At 40.3% G+C, this 18676-nt stretch overlaps 1 protein-coding gene and 1 long non-coding RNA gene across 22 annotated transcripts in view; one reads left to right on the top strand and one right to left on the bottom strand.

Annotated features, from left to right (window-relative positions):
* The window catches only part of LOC310741423, a 207216-nt gene that overhangs the window by 168857 nt on the left and 19683 nt on the right, over positions 1-18676 (bottom strand). The gene's annotated exons all lie outside the window — the stretch shown is intronic.
* Positions 1-18676, top strand: part of fryb (furry homolog b) — an 83715-nt gene that overhangs the window by 58555 nt on the left and 6484 nt on the right. For 10 of the 21 annotated variants that reach the window (XM_083568967.1, XM_083568968.1, XM_083568959.1 and 7 more), the window contains exons 39-54: positions 206-391; positions 2945-3146; positions 6377-6504; positions 6888-7075; positions 7192-7286; positions 7547-8163; positions 9175-9272; positions 9518-9694; positions 10034-10174; positions 10768-10950; positions 14622-14786; positions 14955-15029; positions 15157-15324; positions 16121-16321; positions 16399-16521; positions 16842-17002. In XM_083568967.1, coding sequence (XP_083425093.1) covers positions 206-391; positions 2945-3146; positions 6377-6504; positions 6888-7075; positions 7192-7286; positions 7547-8163; positions 9175-9272; positions 9518-9694; positions 10034-10174; positions 10768-10950; positions 14622-14786; positions 14955-15029; positions 15157-15324; positions 16121-16321; positions 16399-16521; positions 16842-17002 — 2908 coding nt within the window. The remainder of the gene's footprint in view (positions 1-205; positions 392-2944; positions 3147-6376; positions 6505-6887; positions 7076-7191; positions 7287-7546; positions 8164-9174; positions 9273-9517; positions 9695-10033; positions 10175-10767; positions 10951-14621; positions 14787-14954; positions 15030-15156; positions 15325-16120; positions 16322-16398; positions 16522-16841; positions 17003-18676) is intronic. The other 11 variants (XM_083568973.1, XM_083568960.1, XM_083568975.1 and 8 more) reach the window with 3 other exon arrangements.

Here is an 18676-nt window from a genome sequence, read left to right on the forward strand (position 1 = left end):
TAATAAAGTCTAAAAATAACTGTGGGAAAATGTGCCTGAAATTATACCAGTCAGGTTGCAACCTACAAGTTGCATTGTCCATGCAGTTTGTAGCTGAAGACTTTAAATGGTCCATGGACCTGTAGAGTCACTATTGGCATGTTAATGAATGAGTTACAAATAAAAATGCCTTTCAATTTCATTGGGTTTTATGCTGTTCTTTCAGGTTTAGATCACAACCGGCCTGAGGTTTTTGAGCACAGCAAGCGGCTGCTCCTGCATCTGCTCATTGCTCTCTCCTGCAACAACAATTTCCAGGTCATTGCTTCCGTGTTACTGGTCACCAGGGAGATCAGCGACAACAAAACTCTTACCATTAAATCCAGCTTTCAATCAGAATACCTGCATACAGGTACAGAAACTAATGAAAATATAAAATATAGAATAATTGTGAAACGACACTGTAGAGAAACCTTCATCAGCAACAGCCAACACATTTCCAAAACACCTGCATATGAATTAAGATGTGATCATATTCTAAGCTGTAATGGTTTAAAATGTGCAGGTTGATACACTGAGGGAGTAAAGGTTGCATTTATAATGTCAAAGCCTAAATGTAATGCAGAAGGAAAAATTATAGCACTAGCTGCTGCCACAGCATCTGCATTTTTTTATTGATAGCAGCAGTGGTGATGAACAGGTTGATGGACGAGGTCAGAGTCTCCCTGGACTATGATGTTTGCGGGTGATATTGTTATTTGTGGTGAGAGTAGGGAGCAGGTTGAGAAGAGCCTGAAGAGGTGGAGGTACATGCTGGATAGAAGAGGAATGAAAGTCAGTAGGAGTAAGACAGAGTACATGTGTGTGAATGAGATGGAGGGCAGTGGAGCGTTGCAGTTGCAGGGTGAAGAGGTGGAGAAGGAAAAGGAGTTCAGGTACCTGGGGTCAACAAGTGTGTTAGAGAAGTGAAGAAAAGTGTGCAGGCAGGGTGGAGTGGGTGGAGAAGAGTGGCAGGAGTGATTTGTGATAAAAGGGTATCTGCAAGAGTGAAAGGGAAAGTTTATAGGACTGTGGAGAGCTGAAGATGTTGAGGTTTTCGTTGGGAGTGACGAGGATAGACAGGGATATAAATTAGTTTATTAGAGGGACAGTGCATGTAGGTTGTTTTGGAGACAAGGTGAGGGAGGCGAGATTGAGATGGTTTGGACATGTGCAGAGGAGGGACATGGGGTATATCAGTAGGAGGATGGAGCCACCAGGAAGGAGGAAAAGAGGAAGGCCAAGGAGGGTTTATGGATGTGGTGAGGGAAGACATGCAGGTAGTTGGATTAAAAGAGGCAGATGTAGAGGACAGAGGGGGTAGAGACGGATGATCCGCTGTGGCAACCCTTAATGGGAGCAGCCGAAAGAAGAAGAAGAGCAATAGTGAATTCTGCACATAAATTTAGGTGGAGCAGATTCTCGGCTGTATCATGGCTATATGACTATTTTTTACTACAAAGTGCTAAGTTTTACATTTGAATGTCTGAAAACATGAGAAATGCTTTTGGCAAAGGTTTAGTGTCCTTGCGTAATTCAGCCAGAGGGTAGCACTTGACAGGCTAGACGTGTATACTGTACATACAGTATCTAACAAAAGTAAGTACATGCCTCACATTTCAGCAACCATTTTATTATATCTTCTCAAAGGACAATACTATAAAAAGGAAACTAGGATATATTCTAAAGTTGCCAATGTGCCGTTTGTAAAGCAGTACAGATTTACTGTCCTCTGAAAATAACTCAACATACAGTACAGCCCTTATTTTCTAAATAAGTGGCAACAATACCATGAAAGCTGTACGTTGTTTAATCTTTGCAAAGCCACGTGTCCTATTCATCATGTTTATGTTTTTGTCTGCTTGACAGGACCATACAAATTTGTGTATTTTGTATTAGAGCAGTTAAAATGTGGTGCTTTGAGAACAGTTCTCTCATAATGACAACTGGATGTTCAACATGGCACCTCATGGAAAAGAAATCCCTGAGGATTTGAGAAGTAGATTTGTTGCTCTTTACAAAGATGGCTGAGGCTAAAAGAAGATTGGTAAAACTCTGAAACTGAGTAACAGTACAGTGGCTAGGGTCATACAGAGGTTTTCCATGAGGGGTTTCCATCGGAACAGGGCTTGCAAGAGTCACTTAAAGAAGTTTAGTCCTCGTGCTTTGCGTCAGGTGCAGAAACTTCAAACAACAGATGCATCAGTGCTGCCATTATTGTTCTAGAGGTTGCAAAAGTGAAAGGTCCCAGAAGAAAGTCTCTTCTGAAGCTTGACACAAGATAAGATAAACTTGGCTCAGATGCTGTCTAGCATGTGTGGCAATGCCCTGGTGTGCAGTACCAAGAAAATTGTGTCTTGCCTACAGTCAAACATGGTGGTGGTAGCATCATGGTCTGGGGCTGCATGAGTGTTGCTGGTACTGGGGAGTTACGGTTCATTGATGAAAACATGAATTCCAACATGTATTTAACTTTTGAAAGCAGAACATGATGCCCTCCCTTCAGAAACTGGGCTGAACTGCAGTTTTGCAACAATATAACAAGCCCCAAAAACACCTTCAAGATGACAACTGCCTTGCTGAGGAAGCTGAAGGTGAAGGTGATGGAGTGGCCAGTTATGTCTCCAGACCTGAACTCTATTTAGCACCTGTGGGGCATCCTCAAAAGGAAGGTGGAGAAGCACCATGTGTCTAACATACAGCAGCTCTGTGGTGCCATTATGGAGGAGAGAAAGAGTATCCCAACAACAATCAGAATTTCATGCTCTGGAGGATTAAGGCAGTGATAGATAACAATGGTGTTCACACAAAATGTTTACATTTTGGACACAGATTTGATATGTTTACTTAGGATGTTACACAAATTTGTTGCCAGTTATTCAGACAATGTACAAAGACATGACCTTTTCCCTTTCCACCCATACAGGTGGTCTGGACTTTTTACGGGAGTGGCAGGCATCTCCTGTGGCAGATTCGGGTTTGAGCTCCTCCTCCACCTCTTCCAGTGTGAGCCTGGGGGGCAGCATGGGGAACCTCCCTCAGATCACATCTGAACTTGAGGACCTAGAGGAGTCTCCAACTGAGTGTGAAGAGAAAGCCAACAAACTCATTGAGTTTCTCACAACCAGGTATTCAACATGACAGACCAAATCACCTTTCCCTAATTATATGACTGGTCCAGCTGAGACTATATGGTCAAAGGTTTTTAGTCACCTGACCACTCACACCCATATGTGCATGTTGAAAAAAAATTTTGATTTACATTTTAAACCCTCTTTTTTGCTTTAATACTTTTTACTATTCATGGAAGACTGGAGCACTTGTTGACTCAGGTAAAAAAGTAATGGAAGGCAGATTTCTGTAGTTTCTGAGGCCATGCAGTGATTTTTATTACAGAACCATGTAGTTTAATGTAGTACAACCTGAGGGCCCAAAGATCACTAGCAGCCAAGCCGCTACTTCTTTCCCACGTTTTGAACCTCGCGGCTTAAACAACGAAGCGACTAATTTATGGATTTTTCCTGGGTTTTTCCCGGTTCCACAAAATTCAAGCCAAAAAACTGAGCCACATAACATTAGACCAATGTAATTGCCGAACGGAAGCGAAAAAAATGCACCTCACCTGTTTTCTGAGCTGCACGGCATCGGGAGAAAAAACTTACACCGATGGTGATTTTTAAACGCACGACGATACCAAAAGAAAAACTCTCTCTCTCTCTCTCTCTCTCTCTCTCTCTCTCTCTCTCTCTCTCTCTAGAGAGAGAGAGAGATAGAGAGAGAGAAATTGTTGTGAAAGGAAGGAGGAAGAGAGTCAACAATGACTTTCTTGGTAGGCTACTGTTTAGATACAAGCCGTTGTAACGCGTTGAGTCTGGGTGAAGGGATAGCTCACTAACTCCAGTTGCAACAGAAATCATATAAGCACAGACAGGTTGCTTTTTTATTTTTCTTGGCAACACTGTTACAGGTTAGTCAAAGAAACTTAGAACTGAGCATCAGAAAAATAATAAGGACATATTCCTCAGTCTTGCACACATGCAGTAATACCGGAAAAAGCAGCGGCAGGCTATTCCCAAAATCCCGCTATGCTCTTAAAGGAGCCACAACATATTTCACCCGTTACACCGTGTAACAGACACTGTCTTTCGTTAAAGCCTGTGTAAAGTTCATTCGTTTCAATGTAGACATTAGCGGCTTATAGACAGGTGCGGCTTATTTATGTTCAAAATTAAAAATCTTTTTCAAATTCAGTGCGGCTTATATATGGGTGCGCTTAATTGTCCGGAAATTACGGTACACAATCATGTTACTAACCTGAGATTAAACCTTTAGTTTAACCAAAATGTTCCTCCAACTGTTTTTATTTAGTAACATTTTCTTTTTCAGCTTTCTGTTGCCCCTTTCCAAACTCTTTTAAGAAGTGTTGTAGCCATCAAATTCAAAGTAACCTCATTATTTCCTTAAAATGGTACAGTTTCTCAGTTTAAACAATTGACATGTTTTCAATGTTCTGTTGTGAATAAAATAAAGGTTTTATTAGATTTACAACTCGGGCAGTTTTTCTGACATCAACACAGTGCCCTAATCAGGATCAAGTCACATTCTAATAGCCCAACAAGGTCCATCTAAATTCTTTTGAAGGGGCGCTTGATTTATGCTAATGGCCATAGTGTGGATTTTTGAAGCAGCCAGTGGATTCACAGCATGCTGCACATATAGTACATGCAGGCATAACTTTGAATGCCACTCACCATTTTTGCTTGGTCAAAGGTGTGCTGGAGTGTTTCGTCGCATGTCTGCTCCAGAGGCAAATTTACAGCCAATGCTTTGCACATGCCACACCGCTTAACATTAACACAGGACCCATCCACACCCATTTCCCCAAATAAAACAAATGAAATGCAGGACTAATTTGTACACATAGTGGATAGGAGAGGTGGGGACTAACCGCCACTTCAATTGTATTCAATTTGCAGAGATCACTCATGTATGGCATAATGGAAACAGATATGGGGAAGAAGGAGGAGAGGGTGGAAAGCATAGGTTCAAGCAGCTGGTTTTAGGGGAATTAAACCCAAATTCTGATGGGTAGGGAAAGGAGGAGGGCACGGGAAGGTAGAGAAAAAGGAGTGAGAATGAAAGAGAGATGATGATGGCTTTTCTTCCTCTGGATATGCTTCCAATTAGTCCTAAGCCTGCCTGATCCAGCTAGGATGAGGAGAGTGTGCTGGTCGACTGCACGGAGCATCCTTGGGGTCTGGCCGGCCTACTGCAAGATCGCCTGCTTTAGATCCCTGTATATCAGCATGCAGTCAGAGGGAAACATTGCAAGCACTGGAAACAGTGCTCCTGCATCACTCCAGGAGGGCCTAATGTTCGATTTAGTGCATCGGGAGGAAGGAATGAGTGGTGGACGACAGGCTTGCAACAAAACTGGTTTTATTTAGCCACACTTTAGATTCACTGTTTAGTGTCCTTGATTTAATCCACACACACACACATATACACACCTCTTTGCATGTCTGTCTCTCTCTCGCTTTCTTTTTCTCTCTCTCGGCTCTCATCTCTCTGCCCTTTATCCTCTCTGCTGTTCACTGAAACAGAGAACATCTGTCAGTGGAAATCATGCACAGATGTGTGAAGCTCTCGATTCACAAACTGGTGCTTGACCACACCCCACTATCACAAAGCACTTTTTACTAGATTTTGTAGTGTGGCTGTGTATTAGTGTAGTGTAGTGTGGTTGTGTACCACAAGTGTATTTGTGACGTCAGTTACTGAGGTTGGCAAGAAAGCCTGGTAAAAAGCATTTCAAGTTATCCTAAATGTCAGGGCTTTGTGCCGGGCAATCAAAATCTTCCACATCAACCTTTAATTCAATTTCAATTCATTTTAATTTGTATAGTGCTTTTAAAAATGGAAAACTTTATGGACTTTGGTTATGGGCCTTGCTGCACATGGTAATTGTCACGCTGGATTGTGTTTTGGTCCCTTTGTTTTAGTAAAGGGGAAATATTAATGCAAAGCTACTATTGGCAATTGTGTCAAATTTGTACAAATATTTTGGGGGAAGGTCCACATAAGGGGTGTCAGGTATCCACATACATTTGGCACCATACAATGTTATTAACAACAATGATACAAATTTTAAAGTAAAAACAAATTTCAATAAATTAAGGGTATGTTAAAGCCTGGTTATAAGTGTGACCAGATCATTGCAAATCTAAAACATAAATCTCATGTAAAATACAGATTTGTCACATTAGAAGTACCATTGCAAACCAGTCTGCCCATTTCTAAAATTACTGGTGGTTTTATGGTGTCACAATGACTTTAGTACTGTAATCTCATTATTCAGGGCCTTTGGACCTCTATGGTGCCATGAGGACATCACACCAAAAAACCCTAACTCCAAGAGTGCAGAGCAGCTAACCAACTTTCTACGCCATGTTATGTCTGTTTTCAAAGAGTCCAAATCAGGTAGCTGTGAGTATGCTTTAATTAAGTCTTTTTTGTTTTCTATGATGTGTTTTCTATAAATTTGACTCAGTGTCTTCCTTACTGCTGATTTGTAAATATAGTAAATATTGAAAGTGAGTGAAGGAGCAATTTTAAAGAGGGTTCACCCAATGCAGAAAGACACTGCTCATGTTAAAAGAGCATCATTATTTTGGACATATTGCCACATGTTACTCAAAGAAACAAATACTTGCTAGTTTTTAATTTAGAAATTTTACTTAATATACTAAGACTAATACTAAGATACTAAGACCAATTGAGGGCTGATATACCTGGTAACACTTTTTTAGCTGTTTTTCTTTAAGTCACAAATTATCTGATTTTTAATCCTACCTTTTCATCTTCATAAGACTTCCACCTGGAACAGCAGTTGAGTGATGTGTCTCTACAGACGGCTCTATGTAGCTCATCGCGCCACTATGCCGGTCGCTCCTTTCAGATATTCCGAGCCCTCAGACAGCCACTATCTGCTCATGCTGTCTCAGACCTGCTCTCACGCCTGGTCGAAGTGGTTGGAGAGCACGGCGATGAGGTACAGGTGTGTAAAGATGTAAAAATGTGTATGTGTATGGTTGTGTGTGTGAGTGGGGAGGGAGGTTGTGGGTGTCTTTTGTGCATGAATATTCATTCTTGATTTATTGATTGCTCTCTCAGGGTTATGTGATGGAAGTGCTGCTCACTCTGGAGTCAGTGGTGGATAATTTGGCTGAATGTCTCAAAAACAGTGACCTGATGGCAGCATTGACTAGGTAAGGATTTAGCACTAACATTAATGCTAGTAGACAGATTTATCAGTAAAGAGCTGCAATTAATATAATATTTTTAAACTTATAAATTATCATTAATTTATTTTTTTATTCTTATTCATCTTGTACTATTCTTATAATATAATATATTTTTCAAGTGTAATTTGCCCCGGTGTTTTTTGGTGATTTGGTGAGGCATGCACTTCATACCTCCATACCTACCATTTAAATCATATTATTTCACTTGTTCCTTCATGTCTCAGATCTTCTTCTCCAGACTTCCTGGTGAGTGGGAAGCTCAACTCTAACTGCAAGAGCACAGGTCAGCTCAACCTTACACAGGACGGCACAGGCGAGCGAAGCAGACATCAGCGGAGTTATTCAGTGCCCAAAAAGTTTGGTGAGAGTGGTGAACATTCATCCTCTGACCCTCCACGCAGTGCCACTCTGGACCGTATTCAAGCCTGCACCCAACAAGGCTTGGCACGCTCAGCTCGGAGTGCTTCATCAACTTCCTATGCCCGCGCAGATGCTAGTGGCAACCCAGCAGAGCTAAGCCACGCCAGTCACCCTGCCAACCTATTAGCCACAGTCTTCTGGGTGGCTGTGTCTCTCATGGAGTCAGACTTCGAGTTTGAGTACCAAATGGCACTGCGGTTGGTGCACAAGCTCCTGGCACGAGTACCCCTTGAACAGCCCGAGAACCGTGAGCGCCTTGACAAGCTCCAGGCTCAGCTTAGGTGGAGCGGTTTCTCTGGCCTGCAGCAGCTTCTACTCAAAGGCTTTACCTCACCAGCCACCAACGATCTTACATTACAGCTCTTCTGTCAGCTTACACCTGTCTCTAGAGTTCCTGTAGTGGACATATCTCAGTCAATAGGTGAACAGTTTTAACCATACTACTACCATACTATCTAATCACATTCAAAAATATACATTTAAATGGCAATTCGTTGACAAACACCAAAAAATACTTTTTTTTCATGTTTATCTTAGTTATTAGAATCATAAACAATATGTCAAATAGCACATGGACAAAATAGAGACTCTATATGTTTGGGGACCCTCCTAATGGGTGGTGCAAGTACAGAGAAATAAAACTTGACATGAAGTAAAATCAATATATATTTTTTTGGTAGTTCAAAGGAAATCTTAAGTAATTTTTAATAACTGAATCTAAATGAGATTTTCTATTACATTCCAGGTTCATTTTTAGTATTGTTTTGCATGTATTAAAAAAAGTTTACTGATAATTTTGTCTTAGACCAAACATGTAAGGTGTTAATATTTTTGTGGCTAGTCATTATTACCGCCCTTTCTATAGTGGGGAATCTGGTGCTTGAGCTTGGTTCCAAGGTTCCTGTAGCCTTTTCTGGTGGCCTCAGAACTAAACCCTCTCAAAAAACCTGGTTTTCTTGGATGGTTTGATCAAACGGTGCTTTGTTCACTCTTTTTGTTTTGGCAACATGTTAAACTTTTAATCCACTGCTTAATGTTATTCACTTTGGTTTTAACAATGGACATTGTCTCAAAGCATTTTTTACAGAGATAAAAAGTTATAAAATTTTTGTTTATACAACATGTTAGTGCCTAAAAATTAATCTCTAATGAGCAAGCTAGGGGCATTAGTGGCAAGGAAAAACTCCCTGAGACAAAATGACAAGAAACCTTGAGAGGAGTTGTATTATTTTAAGGTGTGCTGTTAAATTATGAAAGCTTAAATGCAAAACTCTCATCAAGAATAATCTTAGACAATTTGACAATAATAATAAATAAAACAAAAATGTTGCTAGATAGTAATGGTTTAGATGCTTCATGCTTTGGTACAATACATTCTTCTATTTGCCTAATTATTATTATTATTTTTTTTCCGTTTTTCTCTCTCACTCAGGCTTCCCTCTAAACGTGTTATGTCTGCTGCCTAACCTGGTGCAGCACTTTGACTCCCCAACGCAGTTTTGCAAAGAAAGTGCAGAGAGGATTGCGCAGGTCTCACATTTAAAACCTGTCTTTTATCCTTTCAGGGCTGCAGTAAAATCTTTTAAAGGAAACATATTACATAAACATAGTTTTAATATTTAATTGTAATCTGAAATAATATTAGATATTTGTATTTAATAATAAAATATATATATATTATAAAAAATATATATATAAATGTGAGTGTGTGTGTGTGTGTGTGTGTGTGTGTGTGTGTGTGTGTGTGTGTGTGTGTGTGTGTATACCTCTTGCAGGTATGTCTGGAGGAGAAGGATAAGAATGCAAAACTCTCTCACCTTGCTCATGTAATGACTCTATACAAAACTCGCTCTTACACTAGAGACTCATTCTCTTGGGTCAGTGTGGTCTGTCGGTACTTGCATGAGGCCTTTTCTGACATTACACTCAGCATGGTCACATACATGGCTGAGGTAAGTATCTCAATTCCATTTTCTAATTGTCTCAGTTTAAGCAAACCCAGATGTAAATTGCTTCTTAAATGTTTTAGCCACAAAATGTACACTACTATAAACACTAATTTATACTATATTATTTGTAATTTTATTTTGATTCTATTTGTATTTTTTAATTAAATATCAGTTCAATTGCATTAATACTAAATGTGTTCAAGAAGTGCATGCAGATGATTCATCAAGTGGTTATACGCAGTATTTGATACCGCTATGGTCAAAAAGTTTGTAGAAGCAGTATTCGGGCAGAAAGGGATTATTTCTGAATGGGTCACACTGTTGTTTATTCCTTTCTTGTAGTTACTGGATAAAGGCTTACCAAGCATGCAGCAGCCCCTGCTGCAGATTATTTACAGCCTGCTAAGTCACATGGATCTGGCAGCTATTCAGGTCAAATCCTTTAATGTGGAGGTGCTCAAAACCATCGAGAAGTTTGTGCATGTAGGTTGCATCTTCAGAGTGGGTCAAACAATATTTTAACTTTGGAGTATTATAATACATGCAAAGCAATCTCACCATGTTTCTGTAAAATCATAATCAACTATGTAAAGGGCAAAATGAACATTACATTTTGTTATGTTTCATCATTGAACTGACATGGATTTAGCTCGTGTTATGAATTGATTCGATACAAATAGTCCATAATATCTAAATATATATATATATATATATATATATATATATATATATATATATATATATATATATATATATATATATATATATATAGCAGCTACAAATTAAAATTAAAATTAATGCACTAAATGTACTATTTATTACAGTTGCCGGAATTTTATACCAGAAGGGTTAAAAAAACAAGAAAAATGTGTTAGAATGTGAAATGTGATTCTTAAAAATAACTGGTCTTCATCTAGTTTGACAGAGCTTGCTAACAAGAATGAACAGTATTCTTATAGGTTAAGCTAATAGAGACAAATCCCAGAAAACAGCATTAATTGCAGGTTGTGAAGTATGTAAAATTATAAAAATTTAATGTACACATGGTATACAGTATTTGTATTGTGTATGTTTAGACTGCTCACTGGAAGGAGGCCCTGAATGTTCTGAAGCTAGTGGTGTCTCGCTCAGCCAGTTTGTCACTGCCATCGTATGCTCATGGGGATTTGGCCAACCTGGAGGTGAGCCGCATGATGTGGGATGGTTCATCCAAAGCCCTGCCTGGAAAAACACTGGAATTCCACTTCGATATTTCTGAGGTAAAAGTAGGACTGTTTCAATTCTTTATATTAAACATTATTTGCTGGTTATGATCCACTGTCTAATGTGGATGTAACAGATCATAATTCAACCAAAGTCAGTATTCAGTATTCCTATAAATAAAAGGGTACATTGCAGAAAACCCTTTTGAACTGCACTAGGATCAGTGCGCCATTGCCCTAACAATGCAGATTCTTGTCATTTGCTACTCAAAACAAAATACTTTTATGGTCTTATAAACATAATATGCACAGTGCATTTTGCTAATTTTGTTATGCACTATACACAGGAAACACTCAGTTTCCCAGAGCACAGTCTCAGGCTCTTTAGTGGCCTAATTCTTCTTCTTCTTCTTTCGGCTGCTCCCATTAGGGGTCGCCACAGCGGATCATCCGTCTCCATACCACCCTGTCCTCTGTATCTGCCTCTTTTACACCAACTACCTGCATGTCTTCCCTCACCACATCCATGAACCTCCTCCTTGGCCTTCCTCTTTTCCTCCTACCTGGTGGCTCCATCTTCAGCATTTTTCTACCAATATAATTCATGTCCCTTCTCTGCACATGTCCAAACCATCTCAATCTCGCCTCCCTCACCTTGTCACCAAAACATCCTACATGTGCTGTCCCTCTAATAAACTCATTTCTAATCTTGTCCATCCTCGTCACTCCCAACGAAAACCTCAACATCTTCAGCTCTGCTACCTCCAGCTCCACCTCCTGTTTTTTACTCAATGCCACTGTCTCTAATCCATACAACATTGCAGGTCTCACCACAGTCCTATAAACTTTCCCTTTCATTCTTGCAGATACTCTTCTATCACAAATCACTCCTGTCACTCTTCTCCACCCACTCCACCCTGCCTGCACTCTTTTCTTTACTTCCCTAACACACTCTCCATTACTTTGCACTGTTGACCCCAGGTACCTGAACTCCTCCACCTTCTCCAGCTCTTCTCCCTGCAACCGCATCACTCCACTGCCCTCCCTCTCATTCACACAAATGTACTCTGTCTTACTCCTACTGACTTTCATTCCCCTTCTCTCCAGCGCATATCTCCACCTCTCCAGGCTCTTCTCAACCTGCTCTCTACTCTCACCACAAATCACAATATCATCTGCAAACATCATAGTCCAGGGAGACTCCTGTCTGACCTCGTCCGTCAACCTGTCCATCACCACTGCAAACAGGAAAGGGCTCAGGGCCGATCCTTGATGCAGTCCAACCTTCACCCTGAACCAGTCTGTCGTACCTACTGCACACTTTACTGCCGTCACACTGTCCTCATACATGTCCTGCACCACCCTCACATACTTCTCTGACACACCTGACTTCCTCATACAATACCACAACTCCTCTCTAGGCACCCTGTCGTACGCTTTCTCTAAATCCACAAATACACAATGCAGCTCCTTCTGTCCTTCTCTATACTTCTCCATCAACATCCTCAAAGCAAATAAGGCATCTGTGGTGCTCTTCCTCGGCATGAAACCATACTGTTGCTCACAGATGGTCACCTCTTCTCTCAGCCTGGCTTCCACTACTCTTTCCCATAACTTCATGGTGTGACTGATCAACTTAATTCCCCTGTAGTTACTGCAGGTCTGCACATCTCCCTTATGCTTAAAGATCGGTACCAGCACACTCCTTCTCCATTCCTCAGGCATCCTCTCCCCTTCCAGAATCCTGTTAAACAATCTGGTTAAAAACTCCACTGCCATCTCTCCTAAACATCTCCACGCTTCTACCGGTATGTCATCTGGTCCAACCGACTTTCCATTCTTCATCCTCTTAATCGCTGCTTTCACTTCCTCCTTACTAATCCTATCTACATCCTGCTTCACCAACTCCACATCCTCCAACCTTCTCTCTCTCTGATTTTCCTCATTCATCAGCTGCTCAAAATACTCCCTCCATCTTCTCAACACACTCTCCTCACTAGTCAACACATTTCCCTCTCCATCCTTTATTGCTCTAACTTGCAGTACATCCTTCCCAGCTCGGTCCCTCTGCTTGGCCAATCGGTATAAATCCTTTTCTCCTTCCTTAGTGTCCAACCTCTTATACAGTTCCTCATATGCCTTTTCCTTGGCTTTCGCCACATCCCTTTTAACCTGCTGCCGCATCTCCTTGTACTCCTGCCTACTCTTCTCATCACTCTGTCGATCCCACTTCTGTTTTGCCAATCTCTTTCCCCTAATGCTCTCCTGCACTTCCTCATTCCACCACCACGTCTCCTTGTCTTGCTTTCTATTTCCAGATGTCACACCAAGTACTTTTCTAGCTGCCTCCCTCATCACTCCTGCAGTAGTTGCCCAATCATCCGGCACCTCTTCACCACCACCAAGCCCCTGTCTGACCTCTTCCCTGAACCTCACACTACACTCTTCTTCCTTCAGTTTCCACCATCTTATTCTTCTTTCAAACCTTACTTTCCTCCTCTTCTTCTTCGCCTCCGAAACCATCCTACAGACCACCATCCGATGCTGTCTAGCTACACTGTCCCCCGCCAACACCTTACAGTCTCCAATCTCCTTCAGGTTGCATCTCCTACACAGAAGATAATCCACCTGTGTGCACCTTCCTCCACTCTTATACGTCACCCTATGATCCTCCTTCTTCTTAAAATACGTGTTCACCACTGCCATTTCCATTCTTTTAGCAAAATCTACCACCATCTGCCCTTCCACATTCCTCTCCTTAAAACCATACCTACCCATCACCTCCTCATCACCTCTGTTCCCTTCACCTACATGCCCATTAAAGTCTGCCCCAATCACCAATCGTTCTTTCCTAGGTACACCATCTACCACTTCATCTAATTCACTCCAGAATCTTTCTTTCTCCTCCATCTCACAGCCAACTTGTGGAGCATAGGCACTGATGACATTTATCATCATCCCTTCAACTTCCACCTTCACGATCATCACCCTATCAGAAACTCTCTTCACCTCCACTACACTCTTACTGTACGCTTCCTTCAGAATCACCCCTACACCATTTCTCTTCCCATCCACACCATGATAAAACAGTTTAAACCCACCTCCAATGTTCCTGGCCTTACTCCCTTTCCACTTGGTCTCCTGAACACACAACACATCTACCTTTCTCCTCTCCATCATATCAGCTATCTCTCTTCCTTTACCCGTCATAGTACCAACATTTAAAGTACCAACCCGAACCTCTACTCTCCTACACTGCTCCTTTTCCTGCCGTACACTGGCTTGTGCCCCCCTAATGGCTGGGTTCTTTAGTGGCCTAATTAAAATCAGTAATATCCGGTCACAACTGCAGGCTTAGTAATTGCTCTGTTCTTCCACATGAACTTACAATACATATCTCCACAAAGGTTGAATAAGGACACTATTCATCTGTAATCATTTCTGGGACATTTTATTCCAATTTAGGCCATAAATGACTTCCTTAGTTTATCTAAAACGGTTCAGTCAATAAATGGAATTCTATAAAACCTTTTGTTTGGATCAGAACTAAAGACAAAACATTTTAGAAAACCTTCTGAGAAACACTCAGTTTTTCATTATTATTATTCACTAAAATTCATTGTTACCAAGAAATGTACCCCAGTACAGTCTGGTCTCCAGTGTTTAAAAAGAGTAGCTGCAGTCTAGTTATATTGTTGTTTGTGTTTGTTTGTGTTGTGTGTACGTAGACACCAGTAATTGGACGTAGGTATGATGAACTGCAAGGTAGAGGAGGTAGAAATGGGAAAGCCCGGGCCATTGCTGTGACTCGTAGTACCTCGTCCACCTCGTCTGGCTCAAGCTCCAACCCTGTCCTTGTTCCTGTCAGCTGGAAGAAGCCACAATCCTCACAAGTGAGACACAGATATTAGTGTCATAACTCCCTTGACTCTGTGCACATTTTATTTCAAATGCTGTTAGCTTATGATATATGTAATATACAAGTGAAAGCTGTATTAGAGTCAGAACGTTAGCTACCCCCATTAGAGCAGACCTGATGATGGTGGTCTTTGTATTCTCAGAAACGAACACGTGAGAAGCTGGTGAACGTGTTGTCTCTGTGTGGCCAGGAGGTCGGCCTCAGCAAGAACCCATCTGTAAGTAAACACACCACTGTGAATCTGAGCTATATTATACTGTGTTAATAACATTACCCATAAGATTGTGCCAACTTTGGCAGCAGCTGATTTTGAAAATAATATGATTAAAATATTTATCTGCCAGGTGATATTTTCCTCCTGTGGCGATCTGGAACTGATGGAACGCCAGCCCAGCCAGGTGTCCTCAGAGGATGGCACAAGAGAGGACACTCTAGATGGCACTGCCTCTGAGCAGCAGTTTCGAGTCTTTAGGGACTTTGACTTCCTTGATGTGGAGCTGGAAGATGGAGAGGTAATTGCAAATAGAGCTTCTGATTCGAGTGTTCAAATTAATCTGGGTTTTAAATTTGTAAAAAAAAATGATTCCAAAAACACATCCTTGTGAGTGCATGCATGCATAAAGAACGTCTAGTGGTTGTTTTTCACGAATTTTGACATTAGCTTGATATTAATATGAGCAATAATTTACAGAAAGTTACAGTATATATTTATTACGGTTTTTTTGTTATAATAATTTGTAACAAATCTTTCAGATTCTGCAGTACCTTTATTTCTCCTTCTTTTCGTTTTCTTTTCTTAGTGGTAAATTAACATTCTTTTTTTCTTCTCTAACATGGTTTGCTTTATTACTGGTCTTTCTCGCTGTGTGGATAACATTGTCTCTCTTTTTCTCCTGTGCTGTCTAGGAACTGCAGGTAAGCTTTCTTGTGTCAGTGATGGACCTAGAGAATGACAGTGGCCTGTCTGCTATAGGCGCATAGAAGCACTTTGTGCATGTGTGTGTTATAGTCAGGGATTTTCCTTTTTTGTTATAAATGTCAGCAATGCATGTCTTGTAGCCAAGGTATATAGATATTGTCCTAGATATTGCAGTCTGATTTGATCAGTCAAAAATGAGGAATATTAAATTCCTCAGTACAACTTTAAAATGAAAAAACAAACTGCAAGTGTGCATGTTTTAAGTTCTTCAGCATGTGGAATAAACAAACAGTAATAGGATAGGATAAAAGAAGAAAAATTAGGCCTCTAGCCTTTCAAATAAGTATTTCAATAGCTTGTTGCAGTGAATGATGCTATGTGTTTTACAGGGTGAGAGCATGGACAACTTTAACTGGGGAGTACGCAGACGCTCTCTGGACAGCACAGACTTGACTGAACTATTGGAAGAAAGCCAGCACTCAGACAGCACACCCAGTCTTGGGCCACTTGATCCCCAGCATGATTCAGATGACTCGTCTGAGGAAGAGTCCAACTCCACCAGCCAAAGCCTTTCACACCACTCACAACTTGTATGGGACACAAATTCTCATGTTTTTTTCTGGTGCAAAAAACAAAGTATGTGACACTTATTATCTCTCTCTTTTAGACAATGAACCTGTCTCCTTCAGAGGACACCAATCATACTGAATCACTGTCCACTTCATATGATACTTCTGCAACCACGCCAGGCATGGCGATGTCTCTTCCTGATGATACTATAATTCCACCAGTTAGTACCATTTTACCTGTCATCTCTTTTTCTGCCAATTAATTAAAGATTTAAGATCTTTATTGCACTGTGATTTTAAAAATCATATATTACATACAAAACAAATTTGGCCAAAGAATATCAAGTTATGCAAAATGACTGACCTCATCTTGTCCTATATGTACTCATTCTATAATGCTTTGTTTTTGGGAGGTTTTCAAATAAATTGTAGAAATCTGTTACTACAACGGCAATATGTCATCCACTGCTATTGAGTAAAGAAAACATGAATGTTAAAGGAGGCAAGGTTTAATGAGTCAATGTTGTGAACGTGTGTGCAGCCACTGCCTGAACATGAAGGCAGTAATGTGCAGGTTGATGATTTATCATTTTGCGTGAGGGAGCTGCCTCCGGGGTTTGACTGTGGCTCCAGCTTCACCTTGGATATTCCACCAGAACCTGACCGGTTAGAGATGGACCTGAACCCAAGCTTCCTGCATGGGTATGCTGATATGCTGCTACATTCTATGAAATTTACTTTTGTAAAATAATAATAATGATAATAAATGTCCTTGCTTATTTCTGTTGTGCCTTCTAAATATGTCATGTGTCAGGTGTTTAGTTTGTCAAATATAGAAAAATAACTGAAAGGGAAATCTAACAGAAATATTTTAAAATGGTGTCAGGATACCATGAGCCACCAGATCAGTTTCAGTGCACCCTGGTATAGATTCTACAGGTGGCAAAGAGCTCTGTGTAACAATTAAGTCGAAAATGTCCTGTAGATCTTCAGCAGATTACTCAGGATAGAATGTTTAATCATAAAATGAGGTCTATCAGGCTGATAATCCTTAGTTTTTAGCTTTTCTAATAATTCTTTCCTCTGGAAGAAAAGTGGATCAAAATCAAACTAGCAAAATGAGCCCACAGTATCACAAGGAGTGTAAGGGTCAAGTCAGCTGGCTTCACTGTACCACTAAACTCAAAGTGTGTCTTTGTAATAAGGTGTCCACTATAATATCTTTTTCTGTCTGTTGCTGTTCTGTTTTTGTTTTTTTTACATGTAATACTAATGTTGAATGTCACAAATGTAGATGTCGATCTCATCACTGTCCCAATAGAAACACGGCTATTTGAGAATTCTTTGTGGCTTAAGTTCCAGCCTTCATGCCCATATGTATGAGTACTCTCTTAAAGACATCTCCATCATGGTCCACAGTGTTTCTGCACTGTTTCATTCAGGTTCATAGTTTACGTTCCCGTATATATTAATGCTACCTTTAAACCAAGATACTTTTGTTTATTAACCATTGTAAAATGCTGATTTTTAAATAACTGTTAAAAGAGAACAGTGTGTAAAATAGCCACCAATGGGTGATATATAGTTGCAATACACTATAGTTTTGTTTATCCTCAGGTCTGAGTATATACTGCAGCATCTTTTCTGCTTCAGCTCTGCTCTATTGTTACACAGAAGTGCGCTCTTTTTCCCTTTCAAGTCAAGTCTGTTAGGTAATGCAGTGAATGCAAAATAGTGGAAATGGATGACAGAACGTGATTTATTAAGTCTCCTTAGGTTTGAGATTCACGAGACTTTCATAATAAAATTAACATTGCATAAAGGATCCTCCCGGGATGAAAACAGCATTATTTTCCATTGAGGAAACTGAGCAGACTGCATCCATGACATAGGTGAAGTAATTTGATAATGGAATGAATGTACAATGGCAGAGAGGGATATAAGTGCAGTGAAGAGTGTTTACAGAATAAAAAACTTAATCCGGGCTAAGGTCGGCCGATATGCAACAATACGAGTGCAAAACTGCAAGCAAAAAAGAGAAAAGATAAAAAAAAAAAAATCTAAATCGACGGTGAACTAATCAATATAGTTTGCGAATACAAGACTAAAACACTGGTATAAATAAAAAAAAAACGAATCAAAGGGTAAATCAAAATCAGTTAAGAACAAGGGGAAATGTGAAAGAAATGACAAACGACAAGACAGTGGTGGAGACCAAACAAAGATGCAAGCTGCTGAAATGTGGAACAGTAACTCATTCCAGATCCTAGGCCAAATCACTGAGAATTCTGTGAAAACTGTGTCCTGGGGACAGTTAGCTGTAAATAATGAATAGAAAGATCTGAAAACATGGTGCCAAACCATGTAGGATCTTAA

Source organism: Silurus aristotelis, assembly GCF_946808225.1.
Source record: "Silurus aristotelis genome assembly, chromosome: 18".
NCBI lineage: Eukaryota > Metazoa > Chordata > Actinopteri > Siluriformes > Siluridae > Silurus > Silurus aristotelis.